Source organism: Callorhinus ursinus, unplaced genomic scaffold (assembly GCF_003265705.2).
Source record: "Callorhinus ursinus isolate GAN/ISIS: 27379988/994484 unplaced genomic scaffold, GSC_fseal_2.0 scaffold1, whole genome shotgun sequence".
Classification (NCBI taxonomy): domain Eukaryota; kingdom Metazoa; phylum Chordata; class Mammalia; order Carnivora; family Otariidae; genus Callorhinus; species Callorhinus ursinus.
The window spans coordinates 125,158,000-125,179,377 of record NW_027397063.1 but is presented as its reverse complement, the minus strand read 5'-3'; the positions used below and the strand labels follow the sequence as shown (position 1 = coordinate 125,179,377).

Sequence of the window (21,378 nt, the reverse complement as noted above, 5' to 3'; positions counted from 1 at the left end):
TGCGTCTGCAAACCATCCGGGTTAGAGCAATAACATGTTTAATTATAACTAGGCAGACTAATACCATCTGTGAAGAGCACATTTATCAGTGATTTGTCATTTTCTTTTAAACAACAATGAAGAAATTGGTAGAAAAACACAATTATCAGGACCTGAAATGAAAGCGTACAAGGCAAACAAATTCTATCCCCATAACAAATCCTTGACTCTGTGTCAACTGCTTCCCCAGGCATCAGATTAAGAAATGCATTCGTGTATTGATTGGACAACTGAGTTGCTTGAATAAGTTATGGCTTGACAGTTGTTTGGTGATACGTCTTCCCTACAACATTATATATTAATTCATTTTGTTGGCAGAGTGAACATGTATTAAATATCTGCAAATGTGAAGCCATGTGCTTAAGTTTATCAAAGTCAGTATTGATTTTAATTGGCCCTATAAGACAATATTACCATAGGGAAAGTAAAATACCCAATCTCCATTGAAATAATGTTAATTAGAGATGAAATATTAATAATTTATCCTTGTTTGGGTTTAGTCCCAATACCGCATACGAGTATTTAGAATGGCCATGTGGCAATTTGCATTTAGATCACTTTTGATGCTCGACACAGTAGAAATGAAGATGTGAAAATGTTAACCATGAAAATCATAATTTATGGAGGAAATTGGGGCCAAGAGCAAAAGACAATGGATTAAGTCTTTCAGCTGTGAGTAGAATTTTTTTAAATAAAAGATCCAGTTGAATTATGTATTACACACAATGTTAAATACCTAGAAGCCATTGAATTTGTACCTATTATGTTCTAATGTTATAGACGATACCTTCATATTCCATTCCTAGAATTGCTGCTATTGTAAAAATACACCAAGCTATGGAAAAAGACAGATTATATATATTTAAACATACTACATTATTTTTGCTTACAAGCATATGAAACCATATAGCTTTGGAAAAATAATTATATGCCCTCTTAAAAGCAGACTATGTCAATAGGCAGGCTATAAAACTTACGTGGTCCTAAGGAAACCCAAGGAAAAGTATTTCATGATTAAAGATAAGTTTCTGAAGCAAATTTAGAAATAATTGTCAATTTTAATTTAGAATGCAAAATAATAGAATGGCCGTTAACTTTGCAAAGTTGATAAGTGAGCAGGAATGTTAAACTCTCCTTTTAAAAACACACATAAAGAGCCTCACTCTGACACTGATAATGAAAATAAACTCTGTCTGTTGCTATTCTGTACCTTTTTTTTTAAAAAAAAGAATTATTTAGATTCAATTTAGTTAACACATAGTGTATTATTAGTTTCAGGGGTAGAATTTAGTGATTCATCAGTTGCGTATAACACCCAGTGCTCATTCCATCAGGTGCCCATCACCCAATTGCCCTATCCCCTCACCCCCCACCTCCCCATCCAATCTTTCTGTCAAGGAGAAAAAACATAAGAGGGTGAGTCAAGAAATGAGCCAAAGCTTTACAAGACAGCCCAGGGCGCCTGGGTGGCTCAGTTGGTTAAGTGTCTGCCTTCAGCTCTCATCATGATCCCGGGGTTCTGGGATCGAGCCCCCCATCAGGCTCCCTGCTCAGCCAGGAGCCTGCTTCTCCCTCTCCCTCTGCCCCTGCTTGTGCTCTCCTTCTCTCTCAAATAAATGAATAAAATCTTTAAAAATAAATAAATAAAAATAAAAGACAAGCCCTACCCCCCCCCCCCCGGTAAGTGGCAAACTGAGTGAATACGAAGCAATGAGAAGCCGACAGGTATTTCACTACTCACTAGCCTCCACCTCTTCACCTTTAATCAGGGATCATCACACCAACCTCACAGGGTAGTAGGATTTAAATTGGATAATGGACGTAAAACACCTGGTTCATATTAGGGATTCAATAAATTTTAGTTCTCTTCCCTTTTCCCAAAGTATCACCTGCCTTGAAGCTTATGAACTAAAATCAGTGACAGCAGGCTTACGATGATTATATAGATACAGAATCATGGGCACCACTTAGAGGTGGAAAGAGCATTGGCGTAGTCCAAAGACCTAGGTTAGCTTTGACTTTGGAGAAACAGAGGAAATACCACTCCCATCTGTCTCTTTGTGTTAGGAAGGCTTAAATAAGACCCCATATGTAAAAAAAATATTTTAGAAATGGTTAAGTTGTTTATAAATCTTAGTTCTTAAATAATATTAAAAATAAATTAGCCCTGGGGTGCCTGGGTGGCTCAGATGGTTAAGCATCTGCCTTCGGCTCAGGTCATGATCTCCAGGTCTTGGGATTGAGCCCCATGTCGGGCTCCCAGCTCAGCAGGGGAGCCTGCTTTTCTCTCTCCCTGTGCCTCTCCCCCTGCTTGTGCGCTCTCTGTCTCTCTCTCTCAAATGAATAAAGTCTTTAAAAAAAATAAAAAATAAAAAAAACTTGCCCCTTTTTATTAACACAAATCCTAAACATTGATGTACTACATTGGTTTTCAAAATGTATTTATTGTTTAGGCCACAACTTGACACATTCTTAGGCCTTCAATAAGTATTAGTTGAATAAGCAAACAAACAAGAGATAGTGATTTTAAAAGAAGTACACATAAAAATGTGAGTAGGAATTTTTCTACATTAACTCTACATCTCATTTCTGTCAGCTGACCTTATATTTCAGTGAAAACCAATTATGTCTTAATAGATGGGAGTCAACTTTGTGGTACAAAATCTTCACAAACCATCCTGTGGAATTTCTTTGAGGAAGTAAAAAAAAAAAAAAAAGCTATGGCCACCTTGATAATATGGGATTAGCGACTGCAGTGAGAGCTTATTCTCAATGCATAATCATTTTTGCACTATTTCTAGCCCAGATGAAATAATTTTCATATTCTTCTCTGAATTTGTTCTCCACAAAAATACGGAAATGCCCTCTTAAAATTGACCAGCTATTTCACCAAAAGGTACCAGGCATCACGACTAATAATTTGGCTTTAGGAATCAGAAAGAACTGTTTGTTTACTTATCATGTTATTTGGGACAAATTAAGTTAACTAAGATACTATTTATTCATTTGTAAAATGGGGTTAAGATTCATACTGCTGGATTTTTAACAAGAATGAGATGATATGTTGGATGTAACACTCAGCACAGTGTAAACTCCCTATGTGGAATAACAATTAATAAAAAACAGTTGGCAAATTAAATCCACTTAAAGAATAATCCTGATTCCACATATTCATCCAGAATTTTCTTACTCGCAATGGCAGTATTTTCCCCCCATTTTCTCTTCTTAACTTATGCTCTAGGGTAAAATTGCATGAAGCTTTTCAACTCAGACCTACCAAGAATAGCCAGCACCATGCTGTCTTTAAGAACTTCCATGGAGCCTGAGCATACAAAGTAGATGGCCTGCAAAGCATCTCCTTGACGCAGCAGATACTCCCCCGGAGCACAGAAAGAGGTTTTGATGTGCAGAGACAGAGACCTGAGGCAGCCCCGGCTGGCACACTCAAAGAGGGACAACTGCAAGATTTCCTTGTTCAAGTGCATAGTGATGTCAGAACGCAGCTCGTCTGGAAAGTCTTTCAAAAGCTGTCAAGATGAAAGAAGAAATCAAGCTGGGGTAAGTCTGGTCTGATTGATTTACTCTGCAAGAGAAGAGGGGTGTTCTTCCCACTGTTTGACCAACCAGAATACAGAAGAGGACATACATGTCTATACAACCCTGGGGCGATTTTTCAGTGACTACTGAAAAATCAGCTGATAATAAGTCTGGAGAAATAGGATAAATTAATAAAAGACTCTAGAATGAAAACATATGGCTTCTTGTGACTTGCTTCTCATAAAGACTCTCACTCAGGACCGAAGATATGGAATTTGGACCCCCTGATGTTTCCTCTGGCATCATGATCATGTCAAGAGAGGAGAAACCAAATAGTCACTTAGAAGTGTGGATTACAGTGTGATTGGGGGGTTGTAGCACGGTTGGTTTATTTATAAGGATACTTTTCTTACAGTAGTGGTCTGGGGTATTCCTGGAAGTCTACAGATAACACATGTGCCAGAAGATGTTTGCTTTCTTACTTTGTTCGTTTTAAAGGCACACATTAACTTGGTTAATCTAATAATCCAACATTACACAATTCAATGGTCCCAAGAATTGATTGGTTCCTCTAAAGAGGGTCAATGAGAATGAAAGTTAGTCCACCCAATCGATCAAAGTAGCAAACTAACGTAAAACATTGGTCCATCCAAATGGCATCATGAAAACATAAGCTAAAGCAGATGAAAGAAGATGGACCGAATTTCATGAGGGATTAAAAAATAGAGATAAAGAAGTTGGTGGGTGTGTACTTCGCTTCTGAGACCTGCATTAGAGCACCTTGCTTTTCCTAAGAATATGTGCTTTCTGCCTGAAAACGTCAACATGAGAAATGAACATTACCTCATTTGAATCTATTCCATTGTTGACTGACCAGGTTGTTTGGAAATACTCGAGCATCCTCTGCTTGAGCTGCTGGGGCAGGTGATGGACCCGTATGAAGTCCTTTAGATCCTTAGTTCTAGTGTGATAGAGGGACCATCTGGAATACATCCTCTGTATGATCGCTGTCACGTTTCCAAACACCAAGGCATGCATCAAAGCTAGAGAAGACAACACAGCATACATGGGAGAGAAAGTTGATGGGGGGGCTCACCACTAAAGTCTAAATTTATAGTTTATTTATCCTGAATTCAGCAGAGTATGCTTATGTGGCCATGTTGGTACAGCTACTTTGTCACAGAGTGATCTTGATGCAGTCATTTGGTTTTTTTTTTGTTTTGTTTTTTTATTATGTTATGTTAATCACTATACATTACATCATTAGTTTTTGATGTAGTGTTCCATGATTCATTGTTTGCGTATAACACCCAGTGCTCCATGCAGAACGTGCCCTCTTTAATACCCATCACCAGGCTAACCCATCCCCCCACCCCCCTCCCCTCTAGAACTCTCAGTTTGTTTTTCAGAGTCCATAGTCTCTCATGGTTCGTCTCCCCCTGATTCCCCCCCTTCATTCTTCCCCTCCTGCTATCTTCTTCTTTTTTTTTTTTTTAACATGTAATGTATTATTTGTTTCAGAGGTACAGATCTGTGATTCAACAGTCTTACACAATTCACAGCACTCACCATAGCACATACCCTCCCCAATGTCTATCACCCAGCCACCCCATCCCTCCCATTCCCCACCACTCCAGAAACCCTCAGTTTGTTTCCTGAGATTAAGAATTCCTCATATCAGTGAGGTCATATGATACATGTCTTTCTCTGATTGACTTATTTCACTCAGCATAACACCCTCCAGTTCCATCCACATCGTTGCAAACGGCAAGATCTCATTCCTTTTGATGGCTGCATAATATTCCATTGTATATATATATCCCACATCTTCTTTATCCTTTCATCTGTCGATGGACGTCTTGGCTCTTTCCACAGTTTGGCTATTGTGGACACTGCTGTTATAAACATCGGGGAGCATGTACCCCTTCAGATCCCTACATTTGTATCTTTGGGGTTAATACCCAGGAGTTGATGCAGTCATTTGAATCCAAATGGCTTGATCAGAATAAAAATATCTTTTAAAAATACTCAGTAATAGGCAAAATAGGCCCCTCTGACTTACACTTAATCTGTTAGCTGCTATTCTATGACAAACTTTTGTACTTTTTGCATCTATATTATTTTAATAGTTAGGTATAGTTTAATAGCATGAGAAAATATTTTAATATAATTTCATAAAATGAACTGTAAAGTTATAGTTCAGTGGTTCTCATAATAACAAATACATTTTAAAAATAAGTCTATTATAGGGGTGCCTGGGTGGCTCAGTCAGTTAAAGTGTCCAACTCTTGATTTCGGCTCAGGTCATGACTTCAGGGTCAGGAGAGCCCTAATGGGCTCTGCCCTCGGCATGGAGTCTGCTTGTCCCTTTCCCTCACCCCTTCAACCTCCCGTCCCACTTGCGAGTGCATGCACACAGTCTCTCTCAAAAATAGATGAATAAAATCCCCCAAAAATAAGTCTATTATAACAAGTTAACCTTTATTAGTCTTTTCCCCTAAGCCATCACTTAAGATTAGTTTTTGGATATTAAGTATAACACATTTTTATTAATAAAGGTACAGAGAAAGTTGCTAGAAATGTAATTGAGGATTTTCTGAGCAATCTGAAGCTGAGATTAGTATGACTCCAATCACCAACCTCTCTCTAGCTCTGTGGTTACTTAAATTTTAAGGGAAATATCAGAAAATCTGAGACCATTAAAGAAACAAATGCATTCATAGAGAAAAACAGGTATTCTGCTTAGAATCATCTTTGCCATTCTGAGAGGAGCTAGATGGTTCATGTATATGCGATTCCTGTTTCAATGAGATTTCTGTCAGATAGTATTTAATCCCCACTTTCTCGCTGAGACCTCCCCCTTCTCAGACCACCACCAGATTATAATAAGAAGACTTTGTTCACAAGAATCCAAGAGTTGATGGGGATTGGAGATGGGTCTTCTACTGGAAAAAAAGTGATTTCTAGGAGTTGCCCACTATAAGGAGTGGTCAAGAAACTTAAAATCAGGGAAGGCAGGACAGGAATTTGCACTAAATAGTCATTAGCCAAACAGAATGGAATGGCCTCTGCAGACACCAGCAGATAGTCCAAGAAGGCCTTGAACCCACTTGGGGCTGTGGCATTGCGAGAGTTGAGAGCCAGGTGTAGTTACATTTATGGGCAGATCAGCTCTCAGTGATACTCAGATTTCAGCCCTGATCCCCATCCTGGACAGGACTGACAATTATGTAAGCTCAGGGGTTTGGTGAAATCATCTGTTTCAACAGCTTTTGGTTAAAAAGAAAAAAGACTAAAAATTTGGTAGTTTGTCTATTAGGATCTATCAAAGTGTCCCTGTACCAAAATCTCAATGTCCAAGGAGCTCTGTTAAAGTTTCTTAGCATCAAAATGGATACATTCGTGCAATGTGTTGGCATATCACTGCATCTGTCTTCCTGAATCTCCATCCTATTTCAAGATAGCCCCAAATAAAGTTCTTTCTTTCCTCTACATTTGCCAGAAATTAGTGACCACTGGCATGCTAATTCCAATCTAATCTAACCCTGGGATTAAAATTCTTTCAGGTTATATATCATCATTTCTTTATGGAAGACATGGTCACCACGCCTATAAAGATAGTTGGTAATAATAAGGAAGCCCCCAGCATTTTGGAAAAGTTACTAGAATAAGGTTAAACTTAGGGTCTATATTGTTCCTGTATATAGAGAGAATATGGGCTTCAGAATCAGACACATCAGGATCTGAAACCTGACTTTGGAACTTCCTAACTGTGAACTTGGGAAGATGTATAATTCCCATGGATACAGTTCCCTAATGTATAAATATGCATAGTATTTACTCATAGGGCTTTTTTGAGATCCAAGGAGTTAATATATATATATTTAAAAGCGCCTAATATTTTGTGTGAAAAACAGTGGGTGCTCAATTTATGTTAATTTTTCCCATGAGAGTGGAAAGCATAATCACGAATTTTTAACACACTCAGTGATGTAAAATATGGGGGAAAAGGACTCAGTTAAGGTTTTCCAGCAACCTCTTAAATATTTAAGAGTGGTTGTTAGAGGAAATAACTTCTCAATGAAAGAAATTCAAGAAATATTTAATAAGTGCCTGCTCCATACCAACGTAAGTATATATTCTCCTTAAATTTTCCAAAATGAAATGTCTTCCAACAGGTGAAAACTATCAGAAGAAAACTGTATATTGCCTAATAACTTACTGTTGAATGGCTCTTGGTAAATTCTAAATAGAGGTCCATTCTTCTGTATGTTTGTTAAAGCATGGTAGTTCTGATGTCACGTACTTTGTTTGGAAGAAGAGACCTCTATTTAAAGTAAACACTCAGCAAAGAAAGGAAACAATTCTGCTCCAAGTCAAAGAAATTAAGCACCAATTTCAGGCTCAGTTAATATACGTATGGGCTCAGTGTTTGGAAGCCCTACCATCTGTAAAAGTGTGTAATAGTCTTTTGTGGAGATTAAGCTGAATGCTGAGAACAATTTTATTTCATTTATTTTAACACTGCCTTCCTTAATTATGTGTATGATTTTAACTTTGCTTTGCTTAATTATAATGTGTGTAAAGCACTTAAAGTAAGAGAAGTAATATGTTCAGATCATTTAGCCTCCTAATTGTACATTATCAATAAAATGAATTACTGGATTAATTGTAACGTTCTAAGTGTTGTTGGAAAGTCCTCATCTATTTCTGATTAACCATAATTTCATAGTCTCATTTCAGCAGAGGCAAATACTTCTCATTTAAGTGGTTAAAAAATAAAACCCCAACTCCCATAATTTTTCAATTTCCAAAGTTATTAAGTTATTTTGCCTCTGTCACTGGTTATCACTTTCCCACCGGCAAAGAGTGAATATAACTGTCAGGCCAAATCATTCCATCTGCTTTGGCAGTTTGACTTAAGAACTGCAATATCCAGGTCAGTTTGGAAGTCATTATTCACTTTTCCTATTACTCCTAGCAAATCTGATGTATATAATTCTTAAAGTAGCATGCTAGGGCTGCTGCTGAGTGTGTGGGAGGCTCTTTTGCTTTGTGCAGGAATTTTGTATAAAATGCATTTTGTAAAATCTCATCTTAACATCAGCTTTTGGGAGGAGGCCCCGCAATTAGGGTCCCGGAAGAAAGTCAACAGACCTTCAGTGAAAATGTACTCTTAAGAGTGCTGCCTGGCTTTCTTTTTCATTGTCTCCTTTTTCTTCCTCTTTGCCTTCTCCTTTCCCTTCCCATTTCTCTTCCTTTCCCGTCCCTTCCTTCCCCACTTCTCTCTCTGCATTGTGGGCAACACTGTTCTCCTGAGGTGTAACATCCTTGCTGAGTTCTTCCGCCAACCACTTTGCAGGGCCTTCAGACTGTGTGCCCCTGATATAAAAGGAGACCAGAGCTCAGGCTTTGGGTAAACTTAGCTGCCCTCCTCCTCTCTCCCACCTACTCACTGACCTGGAATTTTCCACGCCTGCTAGAGTACACTGGGTTGTGGATAGCAGATGGCAGAGAAAAGAGAGTGAGAACAATTTCCTAAATGACGAATTCAAATGGCAGTGTAGACATCTTTAAAAAGCCTGAATTTGTGAACACCATAGCCCATATGGGTCCAATAAGATTATGTCAGGAGAATATATATAGGATGAGAGGACCCAAGGAAAGCCTTAACTGTTACGAATTTCACTTTACCTTTTTCAGGACAACAATGCCTCATTTAAACGGGACATGTCCTCAGGGATGAGTCACCTTCACTAGGAAGTTTCGTCTAACCTTCGAGCCTGACCAGACGGACCCATCAACTGGGGCTGACTTGTTAGGTGACAATGAGGCAGCCGTTACTAAATATGATAGAAGAGCTTTTAAAGAAATGGGGAAAAGTTCTAATATATTTTGTTTCGTGGCAAAAATGATATGCAGAGTTAATATAAATATTGTCAAAAAGAGTCTATATATATATATATAGAGAGAGAGAGAGAGAGAGGGTTATATATATATATAAGACTGAAAAAACTATATTTTGGTAATGGGATTTTATGTAATTCTAATTTTTGTGTGGATTTTTCAGTCTTTTCTAAATGTGCATTATAATGGGAAAAATTAAAATGGAAAAAGAAAGAACATCATCTGCCCAAGTTTCTATTTTCATTACTAAACTGTGAACTCCTCGAAGGAAAGTATCATGTCTTAGTCATTTTTGTTTCCCCAGCATCTAGCACAGTGCCTGGCATAATTTAAGTGTGCCATAAATATTTATGGAACTGAAGTGAACCTCTGGTCATTTGATACTTTCTTTAAAAAGTTTTGTTATCACAAGCAATTAGCTTAGAAAATGTATTATGAATAGTTCAGCCCAAACCCATCCCTCCATCCCTATCCCATGCCCCAAAGGGAATCTTTTACAATTATTTATTTTAGGTGTTCTTGTGATTATCACCAATATTTTAGACAACATAATTTTACTTCTATTGCTTGACTCATCATGTTAAGACAAGACCTAAAAACAACCTGACATGAAAGGTGAGAACTCAGCTCACTGTTATCTATCTTCTCATCCCACACTTCGTAGTTATTCTTTTTAGCTCATCTATTATAATTTGACAAAGCAAAATTAATATCAATGACACATCAAGAAAATTACACAAATACTAAATGTTCAGCTCATTGAGATTTCTTAAAGTGAATCACCCTCCCAATGAATAAACAGGATATTACCCCTTGTGTCCCCTTCACAGACACTAGCCAGCCCCATTACCAAAGGTAACCGCAGTTGTGAATTATATTGCAATCCATAAGTTTTGCCTACTTTTAAACTTTCTCTAAACAAAGTCATACAATATGTACTTTTTGGTGTCTGGCTTCTCTGCTTAGCATTGTTTGTAAAATGCATCCACGTGGTTGCATGATGTAATAGTTCATTCATTCTCATGACTGTATAGTACTCTATTGAATAATAATTTCACAATTTACTTATTTATTCTCCCATTAATGGGCATTTCCAGTTTGAGATTCTTACAATAATGCTTCCACAGGCATTTATCTGTCTTTTGATAAACATACATAAGTATTGGACGTGTTGAGTGGCAGAGTACAAATATGTTCAGCTTTGGTGGATATCGACACAATTATCGTACCACTTGCACTCCCATCAACAGTATAGGAGAAGTCAAGATGTTCCACATCCTCTCAGACCTTTGGGTTGTCATTGTTTTTAAGAATAGCATTCCAATGAATATAAATACTATATAATTTTGATCTTAATTTACATGTCCTTGATGAATGATGTTGAGTACCTTTTTATATTTGTATTGTTTATTTATTTGGCATGGAAATCTGTGAAGTACTTTTTAAAGTTTTTATGCATTTTTGGATTGTCTGTTCTTATTGATTTTTAGACAGTATATATAATAGATAAGAGCTTTTTGTCAGATAAATGTTTGCAAATACTTGCTCCTATCCTATGGCTCTCTTTACACTCTTAAATAATGTCTTTTGATAAATACAAATTCTGTAGTTCAACTTACCCATTTTTTCTTTATGGTTAGGGCTCCAGCTGGAATTAATTTTAATGTACAGTTTTAGGAGGAGCCAAGGTTGTTTTTCAACATGCAGATATACATTTGACCCAGCAACATTTATTGAAAGAATCATTATTCCCCCTTCACACCGCACGTCACCTATGTCATAAATAAAGTAGCCATATATGCATGGACCTATTTCTACACTCTTCTATTCCACTGGTTTATTTGTCTGTTCCTGAGCTAACACATGCTTTCTTTTTCTTTCTTTTTTTTTTTAAGATTTATTTATTTATTATTTTAGAGAGAAAGAGAAAGAGAGCAGGGGGGAGGGACAGAGGAAGAGAGAGAATCTCGAGCAGACTCCCCGCTGAGCATGAAGCCAAACACAGGGCTCAAGCCAAAGACCCTGAGATGATGACCTGAACCAAAATCAAGAGGCGGACGCTTAACCGACTGAGTCACTCAGGTGCCCCTAGCACGTGCTTTCTTAATTGCTGTAATGTTACAATGTATCTTGATATCTGTAATGCAAATCTTAGTGCTAATTTTGTTTTTCTTTACAATTGCTTTGACTAGTTTTAGCTCTGCATTTGCACTAATCCTTAGAAACGGCTTGTCATTTTTCAAACACACACACACATACCCACCAACACACATAAACAGATATCTACTAGAATTTTCATTGGCATTGCATTGAATCTTTAGGTTAATCTGGGTAAATCTGATATATTTATAATATTGAGTCTTAAAACCATCACCATTGTATATCCTTCCATTATTTTAAACTATTTGGAAATTTTCTCACTAATGTTTTGTATTTTTCTGTATAGTAGAATTGCACATTTGATATGTGAAATTTTTATAATTACTTCTTATATTTCATTTTCTAGTTGTTACTAGCATATAGAAATACTATTAATTTTTGCATATTGAATGTGTATCCGTCAGCTTTGCAATATTCGCTTATTAATTTCATAGTTGTTTGAAACTTTTAAGGTTATTTTTTGTGTTGGGTATTCTCAAAGTTTACATAGATTTGTCCAGGTATGGGTTTTTTTCTCATTATTTTTGCTGGATCTCTTTGATAGTTTTAAATATTCTTCCCATAAATCAGTGGTTCGCACACACTGTCATTACAGATGCTCACATGAAAGCTTCCCCTTTTTCCCACCTCCTCACTCAGCCAGTGAGTGCCTCTGCCCGAGATAATTATCTGGGGTTTTGGCGGTTACCTGCAACATTTAATATTGCTACTGCTTGCTTTTGTAGTAAATATTGCATCCCTGTCATTAGTAATTTCATTAGCCTTGGGTGGAGATTCCTAATAAGATACCTCAGACTTGATTCCAAAGTAATATACACCTGAATTTAAAAAAAAATAAATTATTTGTATATATTTGTAGAAATTAAGGGAATAAAATTAATTATGGTATACAATAAAATGGATATTTTGTAAGAAGTTTGCTAGGTCTCAGTGAATCCTGGCATTTGAACTTACCAAACCTCTGCTGCCTTATATCTAAATTAAGTTGTTAATAACTTCTATCTCATAGTGTTATAAGAATTAAGTGAACAAAATGTTCCATATTGTGAGCACTTCTGATTAGCTCTCAAAGTTATGCTAGTTAGTTAATTAGGAAATATTAAGATGCAGGTATCATTTCTTCTAGCCTAGGGTAATTGTCACAGTAATACAGAGTTATTTCCCACAAACACAAATTTGAGAAGCTTTAACTAATAAATTCAAGTTATTTAGATGCCATTTGCCATTCAAAAACAACGGCTTCCTCAGTTCTATTCAAGTCACCTAAATGCTCTAATGCCACTGACAAATGAGCACTGGTTTCGCACCACGATAACTGGATCAATGAACAATAAACAAGTGACAAAGTAACATTATCTGATTATTTCCCCTATCTTTTGGCCCAGTGACCAGCATTGCTTTCTACTTACAGTGAATAGCAGGGGATAATTTATGCCTTACCCATTTCTGATGCAGGACCATTCACAATATAGTATGTGGATCAATAGAGAATAAAAGCTCAATTATTTAGCAGATTCTTGAAATGTTAAATCAGTAGGTTAAACCTTGAGCCTTTGAACATTTCCTCGAATTTCCACCAGGAAGAGAAGAAACACGGGCAAATATTAAATAAGTATAAACTGTGTATATTGGCAAAATGCTTGCCATTTTGCTAAGCTGAAAGATAGGCAATCAAGGAGACTGGCAATTAGAGAAGTCATAATAGTGGGTATAAAACAGCCACCACGCTGTCTGGAACACTATAGCTCTTCAGAAAATGAGAGTTCCTGTTCTCGGCTCCCTGGGCTGTTGCTGCTATACATCAGCCAAGAGCCTGTGACAATTGTGGCAGTCCCAGCACGCCATTTCAGCAACTCTGCCACAAGCACTGCCTTTCCAAGAAATTCACCCCATCCATGGCTCTTGCTTTGTCACCGCCTCTGAACTTCCTGACTGATGCGGCATGTAGCGTTTACTGCCTGCTATAATTAAAACTCTTTCCACGTCTTTCAGCCCATCTCTTCCAAACTGGATCATAAGTTCCTTAAGGGAAGGGTTGGCTTGATACTCCTTTGATTTCGCCAGAGGCGGGATGAGTCATTGCTTAAAGCCCCGCATACTCAGTTTATATCTCCCACGCAAGGAAGCTGGTAGGAACCATCCCCTATTATAAGGTTCGAAACTCTAAGAGATAGCTGGGATTAAGACCATTGAAAGAATATGATAAAACGGGCTTTTGGAGAGAAGCATATGGGGTAAAAAGCACTGATAGAACCCTAGTTGAAGAATTCTGGTCTAAGAAGAATGTTTACTTGATCCAGGTAAATATCCACATCTCCTACGACTCCACAAGAGCTGTCTTGTAATTCAGTAAGTTTCCGATTATGAATTTGTAGATGGAAGTAAGCATTTATCTGAGTTCAAACCTTGCCTCTTTTACTTACTGATGGTCTGACATTGGGAAAGTTACTGTATTTCGCCAAGCATTTATCATCTGAAAAGTGTGGATAAGAATGGTGTCAATCCTGTATAAGTTAGGAGGTTCAGAAAAGGGAAATTGAACTTAAGGTTTCAACAGAGGAAATTCACTATAGAGAATTGGTTTTCCTGGGGCTAGAGAGCTAAATGAGCAAAAAGAGAGTATAGAGGTCATGTGGATATAATAACCACGAGAAGGAGCTTCTGTCCTTTGAGACGGGTAGACAAAGGGAAGAAGTGCACTTAATCAGAACACAGAAGCCCAAAAGAGGAGCTGTGAAGAGCCGTTAGAAACCAGGGCTCTGACTTTGGATGCTGAGGCGCTCCCAACTAATTCAGGGATCTCCAAGAAGATCCAGTGAGGCTGGTTCTGAGAGTGCCTGAGGATGCTCAACGCTGGGACCACTTGCTGCTGATTGGGGCAGTCTGCCACTGAAGGTACATCGTACACATCAGAAGCAGGCAGTCTCTCTCCACTTCCTGCTTTCCGGTCTCCCTCTGGCGCCCCTATCGGCGGTATCGGCGGAAGTAACTGAAGTCGGCTGGCAAAGAAAAATGAGGTTTGTAGAGTCCAAATTCCAGCATCACAAAGCACAGCCCAGAAGGTGGGTTTGGAGCTTGGAGACAATAGTATATTAGTTTGCCTATTTGTTAAATGGGATAGTAATAGTGCCCAACCCATAGATTTGCCTTTAGGATTACTCAGGGTATTGTACTGAAGCATTTAGCACAGAGAATGGAACATAAAAACAATTTTAAAATGTTAAATATTTATTATTGTATTGGGTGTTTTTCTTTGCTTTTGTTGTTATTTTTAACTAAGTGATATATCAAACATCCTTAATGTACTATATTAGTATTAATAAAATTTGATAACACTGACCTGTTTGAGACTATAGAATGGAGTTTCAAACATATACCTGCAATTCAGACTCATGTAATTCATAAACACTAGGGGTAAACACAATGCGGAGAAAACAATGTTCCTGTCCCTTCAAAATCAGCCATCAAGTAAATGGTTACTTCTTCATCTGTCCAAAAAATGGAATTCTTTGACATCATAGACTTTCACTGCTAATCTATATGTATATTAAAGTGTTTGTCACTGATTTTCTAACTAGTGCTTTTAGACTCTTCCCATTTAAATAATATATCGCTATTGTGTTTTAGGACCGAGTAAACAGAACAGCAATGGTATGGCATTTTCTCTTGGTGTGAAAGAAGAATTTCCCTTACCACCAATCAGCATGGTGCAGATGGAGAAGATCTTTTCTGCATCTGTATTAGCAGAGACATTCCCAAACCCAACGCTGGTGAGGCTGCTGAGGGTGAAGTACAGAGCGGCAATATAAGCACTTCGGATGGACGGGCCCCCTAAGGTATTGTTGCCGTAGTATGGAGATTCTAGTCTCTTTCCCAACTCATGGAGCCAGCCTGCAATGGAAGAAAGAATGAGAACTTAAACCCAAAGAGTAAAGTCCCAGTGTGAGCACCTGGTGGTAATGAGAAATGAACATTTAGGGACATACTAATTTGCTCAGAAGAAAGAAGAGAGAAAAGCTAAAAGGAAGTTAAAGGCAAGGAATGAGATTCCACTGCTACAAAAGCAAAAATATCACTTTTATGCAAGCTGTTCTGTATAAGACACCGCAGAGAAGTGGGCATTCAAGAGCAGATGGGTGGTCAAAGCTAAACAGGTTACACTAATGCAGGAGATTACCTGCAGAGATAGAAACTGGGATCGCTAGTGTCAGCAACAGTGTTGTGTATTTACTTCGTGGTTAAGCTCCTTTCTCAATTGGAATTTTAAGAGACAAAGGGGTCTAGTAGGTATTTTTAACCCTACATGATGATAAATAACAACCACAAGAATCTAGACTTCACACAGATGAGAAGCGCTTAATTTCCATCCTGCACAATCTTGCCCCATTTTATTCACTTGCGCTGACATCTAGTTGGCTTACGAATCTTAGCTCATGCTCCCATCCTCAGGAAGCCTTCTCTGCAACCCCATTCTGCCATTTGGGGTTAGAGGGGGAGATCTGCACAACTAAGAGGTACCTGTAATAGAACTCGATGCCCCTTGCAGCTGTTTTATAGTCCTGGTGTATATACGTGTCCCAACTGATCAAATTAAGTGCTTTAAGTATATGCAGTTTATTGCATGTCAATTATGCTGTCATAGAGCTGTAAAAAAAAGCTACATTAATAAAGATGGGAAATAGCAAGTGTGATATTGACAATAATAGAATGGAAACACAACACAAAAACCACTTTAAAATCCTTTCTTGGAAATACTTATCCTTTAAGTTTTTGTATTCCAAATTCCGTCTCTCTCACTGTATGTGTGTATGTTAACAAAACACTGTGATGATTCAGCTGAACCCATAAAGTTCATAAGACTTTTGTTAAGAGATATTATCCACTGACCACTACTTTCTTATAAACACTTCATTTAATGGCTGCCCCAGAAGAGATGAAAGTCATTACACTTTTTAAGTGGTAATAATGCTGTCATTATCAACTAAAGTTATAGATTATGGAACGTGCTAGGTAATTAAAATGCATATTTTAAACAACTGGGAACTCCTTGAGACCAAGGAGAATTGCTTAGTGGCAAGTATTGTGCCTTATTCATCCTGTGTCTCTAGAGAAGTATTTCTCAACGTTTATCTTGCCTCAGAAACATCTAAAGGGCTTGTTAAACAGAGATAGTCAAGTCCTATCCCTGGAGTTTCTGGTACAGTTCAGGAGGCTGGGTGGGGGCTGAGAATCTGTCTTTGTAAGAGGTTCCCACATGATGCTGATGCTGCAGATGGAGGGGACCATGCTTTGAAAAGCCACTACTCTAGAACGGTGGTTCTCAACACCAGCCACGGCTGGGAATGCTTTTTAAAAATACACTGCCCAAGTGCCACCTCCACTAATTGCATCAAATTTCTGTTGCCAAGACCAGGTACTGGCATTTTTTTTAAAAGTCCCCCAGTAGAATCTAATATGAAGTTAGAACATAGAGCCCCTATTCCAGAACTTAGCAAAGCACTGACAAGAGTAAGGTTTAATAAATGTTATTTTAAAAAGTGAATGAATTAATGAATATATAAATGATTCTTGCACTCTGTCACAGTATGAGACAATATGATAACACTGATGCAATAAAACAGCATATGTGCATTTGTAAATTTATACTAGAATAACAACTGTATGTTTTGATGATAGAAAATAATAATAAAATGCAAGTTAGACGTTATAAAAGGTGATGCTGTTCATAAGCTATGACCATTTACTCTGTCTGGAAAGGCTTTGTGAAGGAATAAACTTCAGTGATGGGGTTCAGAGCAGGATGCCCCAGAATGTGCCACTTTGGCATGTGAATTATTTGAGTTGAAGGCAATCAAGGCTTAACCGGCTCAAGAAGAGCCTTTTACTTCCCCCTCAACTACCTAAAAGAATTTAGATATCGGGCCTCTACCAAGAAGAGAGCGATTACCAGGGTAACTTTTTACATCAGAACAGCAAACATTTGGGGGCCCCTGGGTGGTTCAGTTAGTTGAGCGACTGCCTTCGGCTCAGGTCATGATCCTGGAGTCCCGGGATCGAGTCCCGCATCGGGCTCCCTGCTCGGCAGGGAGTCTGCTTCTCTCTCTGACCCTCTTCCCTCTCGTGCTCTCTCTCAAATAAATAAATAAAATCTTTAAAAAAAAAAAAAAAGAACAGCAAACATTTGTTTATTAAACATTTGCTCTTCTCATCCTCCAATGAATAGTCTTCCTTCTCTTTGAAGCCCCCTTTGCCTTAGCTCGGGATGGCATATAAGCCTCAATTGCCTGTCTTTGACCCTCTCAAGTCTACGTGAGACTCCTATATATACTAAATCAAATTGTTTTTCTTCTGTTTGCTTGTTTTATGTCAATGTAATTATTAGGCCAGCCAAAGAAACCAAAAGGGAAGAAGGAAAAAATTTCCTCCCTGACAGATTCAACACAGATTTATATATGGATTCTTCCATGTATAGGCTGTATGAAGGACTAATTTCTCTGAGCTTCACTTTTTTCATCTGTAAAACCAAAGATACTGTCTAACTTGTAGGGCTGCAGTGGATCAAATGAGGTGCCACACATGAAAATGCCAACCACTGTTACTGACAGAGGGTTAGTGCATCATATCTCTTTTCTCTCTCTTGCTTCTCTTACTTACATTGGAACAAGAAAGTACAAAATCCAGAAACGTAAGAGAAATAAGGGACCACCAGTGAACTATAATGGAAAAGGAAGGTGGTGATCCCATGTATTCAGTAGAACCTAAGGTAGGGATTAGCATTTCCTAACTAATGCAACAAGAAGGAGAAAACCAGATGGCAGTAGTTCTTAAAATTGGGGAAGTTATACACCCATTTGTGAATCTGAAAAAAGACATGATCCTTTTGTCAGAACAAAGTACATGTGAAGCCACTTGTACCACTGTGTATTCATTTTCAGTTGGCTCACTGCTTCCTGAAGCCCTTTCATACATATCAGATTAAAAAGCTCTATTTGATAAAACTTAGTTTAATCTTGTATAGAAAAGATTTAGAAATAAAAACAATTTATCCAAGATTAATTGAAGAGATAGCACAAAAACAAATGTGCACTTAAAAATATTATTGGTATATTTATGTACACTGTAGGAAGACAGTCCAGACACAAAGGTAAAATCAGGAAGCAGAGATAACATCTGAATTTATCATCATATTTGGGATGTTGATTTCTCAGAATAGTGCCCTTGTAGGCATTTGATCCAAACACAGTCAAATATGACAACCATAGGATGCTGAATGGCTAGTGGGTTGGCGATTTCTCATGTGTCTTCCAACTTGTGCTCTGAAAGGGATGTCATGTTATTTCTACTGGACAAGGAAGTGATTAGAGGGGCTTGTCCCTTTGTTCCATATTGGTCATTTCTGCTAATTACTGGGAAGCTGAAAAATGTCATTTCGCCCAATGAGTAAATACTGCTGGACCTAATTTTTGTTTTAACTGATGCACAGAGGAAGAAAAAATCAGAAACAATAAAGCTACTACTTCCTCATGGTTGAATCAGCTATACAATCAGACCATGAAGAAACAACTGGATCTATCTATTGATCTTGAACTAAGGTATTCATTTACTTACAGAAGCCAGTTTTCTCACTTACAAAAAAAAAAAAAAAAGCAAACAAACAAACCCAGTCAATATATTTGGTTAAATTCCTTAATTTGAACAAAAGTAAAAACACTTAAGAATTCTTTGAAACAAATCAGTGTCCATATAGATTGATTTCTGTAATGAAGTAGGATAAAGGTTTGTATTAAGACATACAGATTATATTAGATTATACCCTCATCCAGTGCATGTTCATTTACAATGTGTGAAGCTATCTCAGAAGTGATTCAGGGAGCAAAACACAGAGGAACAACAGACCTACTTTTGTTGATATCTCTTTTCTGTCTAGCCAACTGTTCTGTCTATTTTCAGAAACATCTTGTTTTTTAAGAAAGGTTGCTACTAAACTGTGTTACAGCTGACAGAGCGAAAGCAATAATGATGATGACAAAACCTGGTAACACGGAAAGGAGGTAACACCCACAAATCCAGGGACTGGCTCTGTGGGCTAAATAAAACTTTTTCACAGAACAGCTTGTCCAAAATGAGAGCACATGTTCACTGTAACAAGACAACATGTCATTGTACTGTACAGAAGAAACAGTTTAACCAATTTGGAAGCCAATCTTTTTTTATGCTGGAGAAACTTGTCTCTAAAGGAAGGGATGTCCTAGAACAGTCTGTCTGCTTCTGCTCAATTTTTTTTTCCTAAAGAACATTTGAAGGAAAAAACATGCACAACATAAAGTAGAATCTAAATATACTGAATACATTGCCCTCTGATAAAAATAAAAAATATCATAAGATAATCCTGTCATAGTGAAATTGACAAGATAAATAAAAGAGTAGATTTGCAGAATAAAGATCAGTTTCAAAGACAGAATGACTCTTAATGATCATGCCTAGAAGAGCCAGTAATTTAGTATTATTCAATCCATATATTTTTCATTGCATACTTACCATAAGCCCAATATTTTGCTTAATTACATACTTTTAACTCTAGATGGGAGTTTCTAATTATTTTACTCTTTAGGTTTCCTACATTAATTTACTTACTTTTATGATGCATATGTGTGTACAATTTGTACAGGTGTGACCTGCTATATACAACATATGTATTCTTGAAAAGTTCAGTTTAGGTTAGCATTTGGTAAATTAACAGGTATTTTAGGTTTAATGAAAGAAATAGGAGTATGTTTTTTAAGGAAATCCTATGGTGAATTTCTTTGTCATATAAAATACCCTAGTAATATGAAAAACTACCCAGTAAAATATAAGCTTATTAAATCAGATTTATATGTGTGTTAAGATGTGTTTGTATGGATAGGGAAGAGAGAGAAGGGACTAGCACATACATTATCACACCTATAATTCAAAATGGTACTTTACTTAATTCGGTATGAATGAACCATGTTGTATTAGGATTTAGCTAGAAGCAAGAACAGAGCCCATGGTAGGGTTTTCTTGTTACTAAGTTGGCACATGGTTTACATTTTACTGAGAACTTTCTGTGCTCCAGCCATTCTACTAGGGCAATACATCTTCCATCTCATTTACAGGCACTAACTCTATGGAATAGGTACAATTATCATCCATATTCATTATTTCATTAGTCATTATAACAATTTAGAAATTATTATCCCCATTTTAAAGATGAGAAAACTAAGGCTCAAAGAGATTAAATAATTTGCTCAATATGGCGGTGTCAGGATTTTAATCCAAATATGTGTGCGGTTGGAGCCCAAGTTCTTGACCACTATGCACAGTACCTGAACGTGCTGTAGACCCAAGAGCATTAATGTTGCAGGGCACCTGATTGCCTTTACAAGCGAGGTGCCATTCTTTATTATGGTATACATACATGGGAAGAAAGAAATAGTCTTAGTTAAAGCCCCTCAGAAGCAGACCCTGAGACATGACTTTAACTCTAAGTAATTTATTTAAGTATTGAGCCCAGTAAATATTTTTAGAAGAGAATAGGGAAGGGACACAGAGAGTGGAGGATCCAATGAGGTATGCCTAATCAAGCAAGGTATTACTATAGGCAATTGGAGCTTAATCTCACTGGAGAACCTCTGGGACCAGTGTGGAACATACCCCATGTTGGAACAGGGGAATATATACACCAACTATCAGCCATCATTGATTGAGGGTACC

General features: G+C 37.5%; 1 protein-coding gene across 1 annotated transcript in view; it reads right to left on the bottom strand.

Moving 5' to 3' along the window:
- The window catches only part of KCNH8 (potassium voltage-gated channel subfamily H member 8), a 365,063-nt gene that overhangs the window by 57,216 nt on the left and 286,469 nt on the right, over positions 1 to 21,378 (bottom strand). The window contains exons 8-10 of the mRNA XM_025870524.2: positions 15,337 to 15,534; positions 4,420 to 4,619; positions 3,317 to 3,566 (exon numbers count right to left, since the gene is read on the bottom strand). Coding sequence (XP_025726309.1) covers positions 3,317 to 3,566; positions 4,420 to 4,619; positions 15,337 to 15,534 — 648 coding nt within the window. The remainder of the gene's footprint in view (positions 1 to 3,316; positions 3,567 to 4,419; positions 4,620 to 15,336; positions 15,535 to 21,378) is intronic.